Source organism: Zeus faber (assembly GCF_960531495.2).
Source record: "Zeus faber genome assembly, chromosome: 14".
Classification (NCBI taxonomy): Eukaryota; Metazoa; Chordata; class Actinopteri; order Zeiformes; family Zeidae; genus Zeus; species Zeus faber.
The window spans coordinates 11935832-11951949 of NC_137200.1; the positions used below are offsets into that span (position 1 = coordinate 11935832).

Below are 16118 nucleotides of genomic sequence, written 5' to 3' on the forward strand. Positions count from 1 at the left end.
ACATACAAACAATCTGTATGGCAGGAGGATTGGGATAATAGTGAAACCGGAAGAGATTTCTATAAGATACACAGACGTGTTGGTGCTGGGAGGATGGGAAGAAAATGTCAGCAGTGGTCTGAGAACAGGTCACAAAGGTCTCAACCAGACACCCCATAACCAACCACAAACAGTGGAACATGTGCTGCTCCATTGTAGGGAATCCAACAGTGTTGAGAGAAATCACCTCTTTTCAGTCACTAAGGAAGGCAAAACACCGGGCCTTTTTTGTGGCAGGTCTCTTGGAGAAAGGAGCGGGCAAGAAATACTGCGACACTGTTGAGTTTTTCCAAATAAATTGATTTCGCAAAACGGGCGGACGGGGGAGCCGCTGGGGAAACGTCCAGTGGGCGGCGGTAATGCGCCTCCGAGCTGGTTTGCCAACCGCCGGCGAACACCAACGAGGAAGAAGAGCGCGTCACCGTGGGCACACAGTGGGCGGCGCTGCAGCGCAGTTTCCCGTCAGTCCGTGCGGAGAGGGCGGGCGGTGGGTCCGCAGCTTTCCTACGATATTATAGCACATCGCGGAAGGATACCTAAACGATGGGAAGGAGCGCCGTGCTTTTTGACGCCGAAAGCCTGGGTGCCCCCGCTGAGGACGGACTGCAGCAGCGTCTCGTCAGAGGGAAGTAAACCGCGGCTAGCTTAGCAGCGACGCCGACTGCTAGCCAGCTGGCTAGCTAGCTAGCTAACAACACCTTGTTGTCCGTCACGCCCCTGCGAGCTAGCGCCCGTCGTTTCCACACAGAAAAAATGGTGAGTCCGTGTTCTCCTGTGTGTGTGTGTCTGAGTGGGGGCGAGTCCGGGAGCGACCAGAATGTATAACGCTAGCCCAGTTTGGATAGCGAGCTGGCGGCTACCAGTTGTCAGACGCGCAGTGGAACAGCTGAGGCCCACACTGAGTGCGACTAAGTTTCATAAACATGTTTTATTTCATACTGAAATACCCCATCAACTAGTAAGCTGCTAATGAGCGATTCATCATTAAACTACCGTGATCATTTATTATAATTGCTGTATGAACTGTGAGAAGATGGCGTATTTGCTGAATTCCTTGACTAGTAGTGTTGTCGTATCCTGTTTGGCGATAACTAGTTTAAATGTCAATGCATTTAATGCAATTCGCTTCAGTTGATCTTCATTTTGCATTTGTTCTTCCGTCTCGCCCATCTCCTATTGCCAGAGGAGCACCAGATAGGCGTTCATTCATTAGTTAATACAACTGTAAACATGGAATAAGCTTGTTCTGTAAAATAAGCTTCCACTCGGAAGCTCCTTCTGAAGCTCTTCACTGCATCTCATCAGATTCGAGATTTAAGAGGTTTATTCGTCACATATACATACTTTCATACATATATGCAGTGAAATGTAATAATCAGGTCAGGTAATCAGGTCATTACTCATTGGATGCTTGTTTCACCCTCTGGTTTTACGTTCAGTCGGTATTGTTCTAACAAATGTCATAGTTTATACCAGTCAGTGGATAATGTATTAACAAGCAAAGCCACGTTTTAGTTAAAAGATAATTCCATCAAAAGATTGTCTCTGACAATTTAATCCAATGCTTCAGTATAATGTATAAGTGGAGGAATGGATACAGTGCACCAAAACTATAACATCACAATCACGTATCACTTTAAAAAAAAATGTCTGTCAAAATTATATTTTCTTGTTTTGTTTAATTCGGATTACAAACTGTGTACCATTCAAAAGAGCACAGGGTATTTAATAAGTCAAAACACAACTAAACTCATCTTGCAGTGAGCCACCTTTTTGCCCCTTGGCACTTTCAACTGTGTGGATTTACAGTCGTCAGGGGAAAGGAAACTGAATTTGAATTTGTTACATGTTGTGGGTACTGTTTCAACTGTCAGATGAACTCCAAGATACCATACAGTGCACGGCATTTTGTCAACAGTGCCACAAAGTTGTGTTGCAATCCGTGAGCTTCCTCTTATTCTCTTTCAGAATTTTATGCCTCAGTGAAGTAAATCTTTGTTGCACGTACATTACTTTTTTTTAACATTCAACTTAATTAAAGGGATAAGTGGTTGGTTGTTCACTATTGGTTTCATTAAGTGAAACAGGATCCGTGTGAACTTGGCAAACTGGATGTCTGTCCATGCGCAGGTGTACCTGTTGAATCCTATAGAGAACCTCAGGAGCTACATCAACAATCGCCCCCCGCTGGTCATTTTTATGGTCAGCGTCAGTGCCGTGGCCATTGCCTTCCTGACCATCGGTTACTTCTTTAAGATTAAGGAGATCAAGTCTCCGGAGTTGACTGAGGTAAGGACTGATGCCAGCTTTTGTTGGGAAATCCCACAAGTCTTGGTTGAGGAGGGAAAGTTAAAGGGGCATCTTTACCACACTTTCTCAAACGAATTTGACTTTTGAGGCTTGCCCTACTACACGGAATGATTTTACACATATTTGTATTGTTTTCCATTCTGTTTTCTGTCACTCGGAGTTATGTCATATAAAAACTGTAATTAAAACATTTGTTACAACTTTTGAGAAAGATATTTTGAGAAATTAAAGTTCAGTGATATTACCAAGAACTCATGACTTATTTGACAAAGTGAACAAGCAAAGTAGCATCGTGAATTTGATCATTACAATGCATACTTTTCCCTTCTGTGTCAAACCCTGTACACCCACCCCCCCCCAGGACTGGAACATCTTTTTGCTCCGTTTCAATGAGCTGGACCTCTGCGTGTCGGAGAATGAGACGCTCAAGCACGGCCTGAACGAGTCCACCACGCCGGAGAGCACAGCGGTCACCAGTGGCCAGGCCCGCTCCAGCACCCAGGCCTCCCTCCTGCTGGAAGACTCGGGTCCCATCAATGTCTCGGTGCCCATCACCCTCACGCTGGACCCCCAGCGCCCTTTCGGGGGCTACTCCCGCAACATCACCCACCTGTATGCCACAGTGCTGGGGCAGCAGGTGGGCCTGACCGGTAGGTTGTCCCGTTATACCTTATGTGGTCTCCAAAATTCAGCGAAGTTGTCCAGTTTATGTGCCTGCATTTAATAGCACACAGAGGATCCTTATAATCCTGCAACAGTTTTTGAATATGACTGGCTTCGTCTCGACCTGTAGAAATTCTAAACAAGAAAAAGGAAGAAAACAGAGCTTTTGAACAGTGTTTCCTTTGTGAATTAATCATCTATCAATTCATTGCTAATAAGAATTGAATCAATACGATTTCAAAGAAACAATTAACTAAACAATCTGGAGTCTCTTTGTTATTGTATCAACGGGAGTTCTCCGCCGACGCAGAGAGCACAGGGCATTTAAAAAGCTGGCACATTCGCCGTTGCAGTAACGGAGGATGTGCCAGCTTTTGTGCCAGTCCCGGAAGAACGGCAAACGATAAACATGCCTGCGCGTACAAAATGGAAGCTTCTTGATGCCAAGGAGGAAACTATCTCTTTATTGTTGCTCAACAACTAACCCTCAAGTCGCTCAAAGACGAGTCGTGAATATACCTGTATGCGCAAACGACCTCAGCGAGTCTTGCCTTGAACTTCTCTGTTTTGAAATGAAATGAGGAGAAATGCACCTCGTGGAAAGTCACAAAATCTCGGAGGTGTGCAAGTACGCGCCGTCGTGTAGGTCCCCCGTGCCATGGCGCCATCCCCTGGTGACGTCATTAGCTTTTTTGTTATCAATTTATCGACAATTGTTTAAGGTTAATAACTATTAAGGAAATTCCTTTCAAGTTGTTTCCCTGATTTCGAGGGGTGTGCATCTCTCCCTTATAAGACGATCTGGTACATATCTAAATACATGGGCTACGATACGATTCACGGACAATATATTTTTATACGGAACAATTCGGTGTGATACGATGCAATCTGATACAGTTCTTAACATTTTGTTTAATATAGAGATTAATTTTCCATTAAAAATAAGCCAATTCTATAGAAGTGGCATTGCTTACTTTCAAATAGATATATTTCATAAAAGACCAGGGAATCAGGGAAAGTAGACCAGGGAAAGTATTTGTGTTACTTTATGGCATTTAGATATAATATCTAATATATTGTGATTCTGATATAGTAATATAATATTGTAATGACCCTGGATGCATTGGAGTATTGTTAATCGTCAGTTATTTGTTTTTACTGTGGGCGGTTCATAGCTTCGCGAGAGAGAATGTGCGCGCATGATCTGGTGCAGGGGTGTGTGTGGCGAGACAGAGTCAGAGCGGGAGCGGACGTTCCACAGTAGCTTAGTTTATACTAATGTAGAATTAGCAGCAAAGCTTCAGTCAAACGATTCTTAAGTTTAGAATTGGGCCATCGACCAGTTCATTGTACATTTAGAGACAGACAAATAAATTGAATTGAGTGTAGAAATTTTGAAATTGATAGCTGATTTATGGCTCCCTGTCAATCATTACTGCTGCAGCAACAAACACAGGTGGCTTGCTGTATATACACACATTTACACCATACTGAAATAGCGCTGCTGTAGCACAGATGCTGCATTGAAACTGAGGCTATGGGAAATTTGAGGAAGGATCCTGGAGAAATGTTTTATAATATCAGGAAATGTGTGGAAACAAGCATGGATAAACGGTGTGCTTTAGCAACTGTGGCTATGTTATTTACATAGTCTTTGAACTTGAAAGACCAACTTGACAGACCAACAAATTATATAGTGTCATAGTTAATGTATATGGATTCATCCAGTCATAGATTTCTCTCAAGTGTGAAAATCCACAAGCCCTGTGTTCTGTGTTTGATTGTTTGAACAAAAAGAAGTCGCTGCAAGGAGTGTGTCCTTTTATTAATGGATTTGAGTTACCTCTTCGCATGGTGTCTTTGGCGGGCCATTATGAGCCAACAGTGGCGGCATTGTGTATTTCTGGCTGTCTCCCAGCACATTGCCCTCTGTCTTTCAAATGGGCAAGGCCCAACAGTAAGAGGGGTTGAGGGTTGAAATAAGAGTCACTATCCTCTGAGATCTCTGGTGTGTATTTTTCCTCGACAGTCCCCCATGTCTCCTGGAGCTAATGTGTGAGAATTGGTGGCTAAAGGTGAAAATTGAATTTAAATAAATTATGACAGCAACATTGTAATTTTCTTCCGTTCAAAGTAAGAAGGGGGGGGGGGGATTATTTTGTTGTTTTGGTTGGTCCTGGAGGTGTTCTCAGTTTAATGGATTAGTTTGTTATATTTCAATGCAGTTTTGCCTCGTTGTACTGCATTTAATCACAGTGAAGCTGCAGAAAAGTGGTAAGTTTCTCAACAGTAATGCGCTCAGTGACGTAAGTTATAAATGATGGGAACTAACATTTAAATAAGCCCTCAGTTGAAAAATGCCAAACATATCCTAACTCCCACGCAAAACCCTGCCACCCTTCTCTTTCTCCACACAAATTGGCAATGTGTTATTTTTTTTTGTGTCTCAATCATGCCTTAAGGCAGATTATATTAATCATCAGATCGGAGTCTTTCATCTATACCCTTAAGACTTCCTAATGAAATTCACAAATTCTTGTGGATAATTGCAGGTGTGCTGCTTGCATAGGGAAATGGAAAAGAAGATGACACTGACAAGACTCTGCAATTTTATTCGAATTGTTTCAACAAAAGGCATCGGGCACACGGTGTATAATTCAGAGGGAAAATAGTTTGGAACTAAGGAAAAGCCGTGCTCTTTGAAACAAACTGGATTGTAAATTCCTCTTACCTTTATCCTGCTTCGTCAAGGAAACACTGGCCAAAGTTTAATCATGTTGTTGCTCTGAGGAAATCTCGCCAGGCCTCGGAGCGAGCTAATTGTATTGTGCAGAATTATAAATATGAATATTTTTGTCATTCGGTTTTTTTAATCATAGTACAATTATGTCAACCTTTTGTTTCCGACAATGGCAGTCATTATGCCATTCCAGCTCACAAGAGTAACTCAAATTACCTGAATAGCACTTACCAGCTGAACCCAGAACAAAGCACCCACTCCCCTAACAAAGAACTGCTGGGTGCCCTGTTGAGGTCTGGTCCCTCTGGGAGTTGAGTGCTCCTGGACCCGGCCTCACATTAAAAGAGAGAAACGTAACCTCCCAGCCTTTACATGCCTGCTGATACTTAGCTGGATTACTTATACCCACATGCTCCATATGCAGCCGAGGCCTGAGCCATTCTTCTGCCACAGGTAACAATACTACATGATAGTGGCCTCTGTTGGAGAGGATCAGGGGAAAATCAACCATTAAACAGTAGAGTATTGATTTGTATTATGGAGTGCTGTGGATTTGCAGAAGTTGTAACTTTTATTCTTTAACCATATGAAACTGTAATGGCAAATACCAATGGTTTTGGTAGTTTGTCGCTGCTTGGTACAGTAGAGCTATGACTTTTTCCCTCTCAAATCCAAATCTTTGTTCCTATGTTTTAACCATAGGAAATTGTTTATTTCTGTCGTCATGTAAATGTCAAACTTTGGTTTCAGTGCCGCAAATAAATGTGGCAACGGATGTACCAAACACCTTTACTTTAGACCACAGCCATTAGAGCGGACAAGTTATGGTACCGATATCGCTGCCTCTGTCTGAGATCGCTCACTTTTTCAGTAGCATGGCGCCTGTTAATGTTACATGTAAAATGTTATTGAAATGTACCGCCAGGGGCTTGTCTTAATTGCTTCTACTAATAGAACTCCCAAGTTAATTGATTCTCTGTTCAAGTGGGACTGAGCACTTGCAATACAAGTCATCCCTTATTCCTATATTAGAGTATTGAACGATATCCTGACTCACTTCATGGAAGTCAGTATAGAATTTTTATACAATATTATCCTTTTTTGATGTCAGTCTGTCATCGTGGAGGGAAAATATGGCACCGCCGGTTGAATGGCTTCTGAACTCAAGATAATAGTAAATTCAGAGTCACTTCTGTGATTTGGTTGGGAGTCTCAAAGTGTTTCTTCACTGACTGGTCTGTGCCTGTCGTCCTTTTTTGGGGCACCACATGTACCACAGACCCCAGACTGGTTTCCCCAATTAAATCCAATGGAGAATGTAGAAACCTCATCAGTAATATCTTGATGGAAGTCATCATGATCAAACATGTATAGATGTTTTTCAGCATTTGGACAAGCTGGGAAAACAATAAAATTAATTTTATTTTAAGTTTATATAGTCTTTCATTACATATTAATGTAATAACCATATACAAGGGTTTTTTTTTTTTTTCTGAGGTAAGGACTGATACCATGGTTTTTTGTTTTTTTTTCACTTCATTTTTTTTTTGTTTTGTTTTTTGTTTTTTTTTCTCCTCTAATTAAACCAGTTCTCCTTTTGTTAATTTCCTATCAGCGGTAGTTGACCCAGATATGAGTCGTTGGGACAAACGTAAATATACACATTAGCCAATTGTTAATTCAAGGCCTTGATGAGTTTATGCCCTTGGTTAACAGGATTTCTCCAGCTTTTCCTCAAGCATCTGAGAACCACTAGTGGGAGCTTTGGTGATATGATTTCCTGTCGCATGGACTACTGGTTCTCTAAGCAGAAGTCCCCATTGGAAATTGATGCGTCATCACATTGCTGTTGACGCACAACCCTGTTTCTCCCTGCCATTTCCCAGCAGGTTAATTTAAATTTCACGTGGGCCAGCATTCATTGTCAAAAGAAACGGCTCCCACTCAAATTGTTTTGTCTGACGTGAGGGGCCTGCGTTTGATCGCTGTTTTAAAATTGAATATGTTGGTTAAAAAAAATACAGCCAAGAGTGGTTGTTTTTTTTTTTGTTTGTTTTATTAAAAAAAATAAAAACATTTAGGGCCAAAATAATTACATAACGACATCTCCAACAGCGTGCGGCTCCTCCTTTCAGTCTACCTGCTGCGCTCCAACGGCAGGAGCCGGGATGTCTGACTGGCCGGTCGTGTCGGATTTTTTTTCTTCTCACCTGCCAAAACCTGTGACCACGCTGCCATATCGACACAAGCAATTCCCACAAATGACTTGTCCATCTGGTTTTTCAACGGCGAATTCCGTCTCATGCAAATGCACCTGTGTTCACATTGTTACCTTTGACTACCTTAAAACGGTTTCATAACCCAGCAGGACATTTGAGTAGCCCCTCAGATGAGACATTTTTGCAGTTTTGGAATGAACTGTAGCTTCCATGTTCCAGAATGGATCATTTACTCGCATTTCAAAATGCCCATTAAAAGATCAACCCTAATATGTATGGGCAACTTTTCAACCCCCAGGAATGCATATGTTGGTTCAAAACTGACCCATCTTAAGATTTGTTTTGTATTTATTTATGTTTGCATATTGTTTAGTTGTTTTATATTTAAAACTAAATGCATTTACATCCTCAAACACTGAAATTAAGGAATTTGGGATGATGAAAGTGATTAAAGAGAAAATTGTCAGAAAACTATCATCCGGGTGATGCTTTTGCCCCATGATATGTATTCTAGAGTTAAGGTCCCTGAATCTACATATGCGTTTTGTAATGTGTGTTTTTTTTGTTTTTTTCCTGCATAGGCCGGGAAGCTCACGAGGAAATGAACATCACCTTCACTCTGCCTGTGTCCTGGAATTCTGATGACTGTGTGCTCCATGGCCACTGTGAGCAGGTGGTGTTCAGCACTTGCATGACCATCACAGCAGCGAGCAATACCTTCCCTGTCACAGTGTGAGTTGGATCGCGTCTCTGGCGCACACCACCATTTTCTTCCTTCCCTTTAGAGAAGAGATACTGGTCCACAGATGGCAAGAGGGCGACTTTTAAGCTGCAACAGATGCAAATGTCCACAACCTACTTTCATTTTCTTTGTCACCATCTTCAGATGGACTCTGATAGATGAGCTCCCACAATAAATGTTATCAATAGCTTTCCTTAGTCAGTTAAAGATGCACTGTCTAATTTTCACACAATTTGTGGTGACTAAAAATAATAATTAGACATAACCAGATATGTCAGGGCCATAAAATGAAGGCCCACGAATGCCTGTTGAGTAGGTTGGCTTTAGAATGTAGCTCAGAATATCTGATTTGTGTTTTTATTGACACAACAGCTGCTATAGGAGATTTCTTTTTTACTTTGTCAGATGTTGCAATGTGTCATTTTCCACCGCTTTTAACAAAACCGGGTTTAAAAATAAATACATTTGGAATCCAACTTCTGTCCTTTTGCCACTCAGAGCTTTGCATCTTGTAAAAGCTAGCCAAACATTCTTGCTAAATTTAACACTTTCTCCACACCGGTATTATGTTGCACAAAGGGCTTCTTTGTTCCAGAAGTTTCAAGGGTCTCATTTTCTGCAGTGTGGTTCACAGCAAAGTCCACCACCCTACTGTTTTCACAAAAAGGTTCAGGTTCAAATTTTACCCTTTGTGTAGCAACAGGAGACATTTTCTCTTCATACTCAGATTGTCCAAGTTTAAAAGTCCTCTTATGATACCATGATTTATCTCAAAGTGTCATCCATTATCCCCTTTAAAGGCCACCTCTTCCAAATTTGAAACTGTTGTAAAAATGTGGCAATGGCGATAAGTGACCTATAAGAGACAAATAAAGAACCCGTAATGTAAGATTCAATGAAACACTAAAATGTATTAACAAACAAATATCCATGAAATAAAAACAGACAAAACCAACTGATCGAAATTGAACTAAAAAAATAAAATAAAATTATGCATAATAATATAAACAAAGAGGTAGTAATTAGTCAGAGGTAATTAAAAAAAAAAAGAACAAGAACAACTCCACATCAGTTATATTCACCCTCCCCCATCACCACAACGTCATTTGTGTATCAATTGGACCGTGCAGGCAGCCTCCACACTGCGTGCCGGAGACGTACACCAACGCCACATCCTGGTACAAGTTGTTCACCACGGCGCGCGATTCGGACACCAAGTACAGCCAGGACTACAACCCTTTCTGGTGTTACAAAGGAGCTATTGGCAAGCTGTACCACGCGCTCAACCCCAAACTGACGGTCATCGTCCCCGATGTAAGTCCTCGCCTTTACCCGAAAGAGTTGAGGCACTAAAGTTAAAATAAGCCGTCCTCCCACATACGTATATTATACGTAAGTGGGAGGACGGCTTATTTTAGCGTTTATGCCTCAACTCTAAAATCACTCCGTCCAACCTCTAGATTTACTAAGATATTGTGTTAATTATTCAGATAAAAACTACCCATGAGAACTAGGCATGTCACATTTATTATTTGTCAGCCACGCAATATAAATGTATTTCACTTAAACCAACTGGTTATATGTAGACAAATTAAAGTATCTGGGCTTTAACTGCTTTCCTTTGACCAAAAAAATGGCCAACATGTTGACTCTGTTTTTTATAGTGTATATTGTGAGTGCCATAAGTATTAATCATTAATCATTATTAGTCAGTTGTGGTATAGTGCCAACAAAAAACTTGTCCCTAACCTGGATCTTGGATATTGACTGAGGACTTTCCTAATGAGACCAAATGATAGGAGGTCATTGTTCAAAACCCTGAGACGTGGCTATCACAGGAAGAAATCCCTAATGAATAATTCAGTGGAGCATGTTTATTATTTATTTTCCAAAGATAGAATAGTAGGCTGTTGGAGTTTTATTTTACTGTCGTAAATCTAATATTTTATTTTTCAATAAAAGAGATGATTTGATTTGATTTTTATTTTTTGCTGCAATGTGACACTAAACTGAAAGCATTGTATTTGCATCTTTCATTGGAAAAGATGCAAAAACCCACCGCTGTTCTGAATGTGTTCTCCAGTCGTTTCAGTTTTAAGTACCATTCAGACCCAAGTGACCCCTTATTCGTTAAATGAGCAAAGAGACCATTTAGAATACAACCATTTGCTGGTTTCGGTTTCCATATGGTCACTGACGACGGCTTTGAGAGTGCTGCCCGAGACAGCTTTTCCCACTGTCATCAACAAAACAGTCAAATAAATGATGACAACAGCTTGTTGGGCTTTTTAATACCTGCTCAGGTGATTCATGCCAGCCAAGTAAAATTAATTTAAACAGTTTGAAAAACAACAATAACAAACAGGTAAATAAAAGCTATTAATTTCTTTTCACACAGTAATAAAAATTACTTGACTGGAAAAAGTCAGATAATCTTTTTTTTTTTCGGAGAGTAAATTCTAATATAAAGGTACATCTGCAAACGTGTATTAATTCAGGAAAAGTACACTGAAGATGTGGTCCCAAACGATACAGAATTCTAATTATAAAATTTATATGAAGTCCAAAACTGTCCTTCGATTTTGCTCAAAGCAGCATTCAAAAAGTCTTAAATGATGGTATATACAGAATCCTGTGAATAGTAAAGAGGGTACGATTGTTTTTCTGCGTGGGCCCCTTCCCTCTCTTCTTACCAGGATGACCGCTCGCTCATCAACCTTCACCTGATGCACACAAGCTACTTCCTGTTTGTCATGGTCATCACCATGTTCTGCTATGCTGTCATCAAAGGCCGACCAGGCAAAGTACGACAAGCCAACCCCGACTTCTGCCCTGAGAAGGTATAGTACACACCTGCAGTTTGGAGATTTTAATCATCGAAAAACCAAGGCCCAATATCATATTCCAGTCATCCATGTAAATGATAACATCTTACCTGGTAAGCAAAGGTTCATTTATTTGGTATTATATGAGCCCTAATTACTACTATGGCGAGTGGTGATCCTTATAAGTTGACGGAGATATTACCAGTGAATGTACATATTCAAATATTAGATATGTAAATGTAAGAACAAATTGTGGACAAAAAAGTAGAGAACAAATACCGTCTTTTTGTTCTGCTCTCCATTGACTTCCATTGCCTAGCCTCAAAAACCCCAACCCTTTTCAACACTTTTAAAAGTCATTATTATTCTTAAATTTGAACTTATGATGTCTTAATTTCAACACAAGCACATTATCAGATTTTAATTATTCATGCACTTATTTTTTTTTCCCAAGATCATTTAAAGTGTGTTGTTATAAAACCCCACGCCTACTGCTGAACGTTATACTTACCTTTATATGTTTGCGCTGTTCTAGATGAACCCAACTGACTTCATACTCACCTGTCATGGTTACCTGTGGTTGGATGTATTACAGTCCCTTATTATGTTCCTTGCCATCTGACCTAAAATATATATTTGCAGAAAGTTCTAGCTCATAACCTGCCCTATTCCTACATAATACCTACTTGTTCCCAACGTATGGCACTTACCTGCATAACTTGCCTGCAATATTTGATTGAATGGGACTCTCCTGGAATGACACCTAGTGGGATACAAAGCAGGTTAAAAAAATAAAATCATTAACGGATCTCGTCGAAAAGGCATTGACATTTTTACTCTTCTTGAAAACGGCTGTGATTTGGAATTGGCCACAATATGACAAACATGTGGCTCCATTATCAAAGATCAGTCCTGAAACCCCGAGCTGAAACTAAGCAGATCAGAGTCATCGAGTCAGGATTCAGACTATTTGACTACAGCTGTATAAACTTTCGACGTTGCTTAGCTGCAGCGTTGTGAGGAAAGCACCTTTGGGGGCTCGGGGTCTGACACTAACCTCCAATCACAGCTGTCTTTTTTTTTGTTTTGTTTTGTTTTGTTTTTTTTTAATTGGCTGCAGGATATTTGTGGAAGATCTCCAGAGGCAGCTCTTCCACACCGTTCCCACACTCTGAAAAGATAAAAAAAAATACATATTCAATACGTTCTGTGAGAGCGTTTTAACCTTGAAACCGTGTTGCTCAGAACAAATGTCATTTTTAAATGATTTATTATTATTTCTGTCTGCATGCCGGGGTATCCTTTTTTTGGTGGGGAATCTGAAATGTTTTTCCCTTCAATGTCTCTTGCAGGTGGCATTGTCTGAGGGTTAGAGGCTTCAAGGAGCTTGGTCACAACTGAACAGCACCATGGACAAACTTGAAGAAATAGAAAATAATTAAAAAAAACAAAAAAAACTCCATACAAGTTGCCTCGTGAACCCTGGAAATAAAAATAAGGGACACTAACGCTCTGAATGCATTTCTCCTGCAATGTTGGGTTTCTCCAACCAAAGATATATAAGTGCCTGTATCTACAGTGTAAATATTTGTAGGAACTGTACAAAATCTTTAACTTTTTTTTTTTCCTCTTTCTTTTTCTATTGCAAACATTTTGTAATTGATCCAGGTGGCAGCGGATGGACGTTTAGTGCTGTCTGTCATCCTACTCCACAATAGTATTTTCATGCATTTCACCTGTGTGTTAACCACAGATTTCTGTCTCATTTAACGGCCCGCAAATTAAAGTTACCGTAAACGACTCCGAGAAACGGATGAATGAGGCCCCGTTATCTTGTTGCCCCCTCCGAGTCCGACGAGGCCGCGCCCGCCGCGCCTCGTCTTCGGTTTGTCATCACACTGAAAACCTTCTCTGCCTTTTTTTTCCTCCCCAGTCACCTGCTTTTAAATTTACTGACAAATCATCTAGAGGAGCCCCCCCCTCTGTGTCTGTGTGTGTGTGTGTGTGTGTGTGTGTGTGTGTGTGTGTGTGTGTGTGTGTGTGTGTGTGTGTGTGTGTGTGTGTGTGTGTGTGTGTGTGTGTGTGTGTGTGTGTGTGTGTGTGTGTGTGTGTGTGTGTGTAAATTTGCTGCTGGATGAGCAAGATTTGGACTTGCCTTGCCCTAAAGTGGATAGTAAAATAGGGGATAAGAGTTATTTTCCTTTCCTCTTTCTGTTTTTAATTTATTGAGCCCCCTCCAGATGATTCTATTTATTTCCTCTTCCATAACGTCGATCCTGTGGAGATCACATTTCTCCTTGTCGGAATGTAAATATCAAAAAGAGCTCTCGTTGTGGGGTATGTATTTCAATTACTTTTGCTTTTATTTTAAGCAAATATGGATCGATCGTGTGTGTTTGTGTGTGCGTGTCTTAAGTTTTTAAGCACCTTTTGACTTCAGTGTGCGTTTAAAAAAAACCTTTTTCTGTAGCACGGTCGGTGCTCCAAAATAACATCTGTTTTAATTTGCAGAAAGTAACAAAGAATTTTTTTTTGTGTGACACTGTAATTAAAACGTGCGATACCCCCTTGATTCCAGTCATTGAAAAATTATTGAAAAATATATTCAATTATTTGGAGCACAATAAAACCTGCAGAAACTCAGAGGGTGGCCAAATGTTTGTGTAAATCTGGAATAATTAACGGTGGCATCAACTTATTATAAAAAAATTTATGACACTCCAAAAGTGTAATGGCAAACGCCTAAAAGGGAACCGGCTTTGAAATAGCTCGGGCCGAGCCAAAATTGAAATCTTAAAAGGTTTTAAGGCCGAATGGCGGAGAAATTGATGGAGCCACAGACTCGGACAATCATATGGTCCAAATATACATATCAGCTCATGCCTCATAACTTCAAAATGCCTCAAGACAACAAGAATTCTGTCATCTGTAAACGCTGGAATGCAGCTCATCTTTGGAACTCACAAAGTTGTTAAACGGTAGAGATGGTTTAACCCGCACTTTAGAAACACTCAAGTCTGAAATAACCTTTTTTTCCAATATATTTTTCGTCAGTTGTGATTGAAATATTTTAGTTGTTTTTCGGTTTGTCTTATTAACAATGTACCTATCGAATTTACTTCAAAAAAACATACGTATTTACTTGTGGTGAATTTTGCATTTACATATTTACTCGAAGGAACAAATTCCAAAAAAAATAAATAAAATCGTTTTCTTTTCTCCTTGAGTTGGAACCCACAACTTGAACTGATATTGAAGTTTGGTGACAAATGGTTTTATTTTAAAATTTTTGGATGATCCAATGGGTTTTGCCAAGTCTTCCAAAATCCTCACTCTCATGACATTTGTCCTTCCTTTAATTGCCGTTAACTGTGAAGTGCTGTGCTTTTTTTTTCTTTCTGTTGTTGTTGAGTGTCTGAGTCATGTCTCAATAGAATTGGGAAGGGACCTTTTTTAAAAAGGCAGCAACATTATAAACAACTTAACAAAGTCAACACATTGTCTTATCTGCAACCTGTACCTCTGTCTTTGATTTATTTGCTTACTCTTTGGTAAGGGCGGCTCCTTTTTGTATTTGAATTTGCCTTAAAGCGAAATGTGATGGCTTTTTTTTTTTTTTGTTGTAAAGTATTAAAAATAAGATATTTTAAATTGAATTGTCCTATTGGAATCGGCTTTTCTCACCCCAAAGAAACCGCCACTTTAAACGATAGGTTGGCTATTTTTTTATTTTATTTTTTTTTCCAACTCGGGTCTAATTAAAATTTTGGCTCCCATCAACTGCGGCGGAGCGGTAAGTTTCTCAATAGTGAAGCGAACCAGCACTTTTGGACAGTACACACGTAAGTAAATTAACGCGGCATTGGAAAGGTCTGCTGAAAGCCAAAAGAGGATCTAACAAGCAGCCTTCAAAAGCTTTGAGTGGTGCCGCCTTCAAGCAGTGGGAAGAACTGAAAGACCATTGGAAACGCCGACTCATTTTGATTTTCGATTAGTCGTACGGGAGCTGCAGTTACATGGATGAAAAAACTTTTTTTTTTTTTTTTTTTTTTACGCCCATGGTTATGAGGTGTAGGTGGAACCTCAAGGGTCAGGAAGTAGGGACTTGAGTCAACCGTTTGGATTCGCTGATGATGACATCCCATGGTTGCAACTGATGAGCGAAGCCGGCCTGTTGGTTGCACATCTTATCTCTTGTAAGACTCAAATTGGCTCAACTGAAAGTTGCCATTCCACCCAGGAGCACGGTCTTCAACGTATACGCGTTAAACCTGTAAATCCCGGGACGTACGTTTTGATCGTGCGTCGGCAAGTCTGGGAGCGGCCACCAGGGGGAGCCGTTTGGTTTCCGCTCCCTCCAGTACAAGGGCCGGGATTTTGACACGGCCTTCCATCACCCCCCCGCCCCCATTGTTTTTCACAGCACTTAGAGGAAAGCATTCAACCACCTCTGTGCCTTCTTCCTGTCCGACCTCGTCCTCCAGCTCTGCACGGCGCCGTAGATTTACCGCCGCTAGGCGCGGAAGCGGCGCAACTGTAAATGATTCTGTTGGCGGGGGGGGGGGGATCAACGGAAATTG

At 40.7% G+C, this 16118-nt stretch overlaps 1 protein-coding gene across 4 annotated transcripts; it reads left to right on the plus strand.

Annotated features, from left to right (window-relative positions):
• Window positions 1-497: 497 nt before the first annotated feature.
• tmem248 (transmembrane protein 248) lies at window positions 498-15194 on the plus strand (the record flags this gene model as incomplete). Of its 4 annotated transcripts, none has more annotated exons than XM_080013712.1 (7): window positions 498-795; window positions 2170-2328; window positions 2711-2999; window positions 8553-8703; window positions 9844-10027; window positions 11410-11553; window positions 12891-15194. In XM_080013712.1, exons 1-7 carry the CDS (start codon window positions 793-795, stop codon window positions 12909-12911), a joined length of 951 nt encoding a protein of 316 aa, XP_079869838.1. In that variant the 5' UTR covers window positions 498-792. The 4 variants fall into 4 exon arrangements, with proteins under 4 accessions (XP_079869838.1, XP_079869837.1, XP_079869840.1 ...); XM_080013711.1 differs by lacking the exon at window positions 12891-15194 and adding an exon at window positions 12659-12830; XM_080013714.1 differs by lacking the exons at window positions 2170-2328; window positions 12891-15194 and adding an exon at window positions 12659-12830.
• Between the last annotated feature and the right edge of the window lie 924 nt (window positions 15195-16118).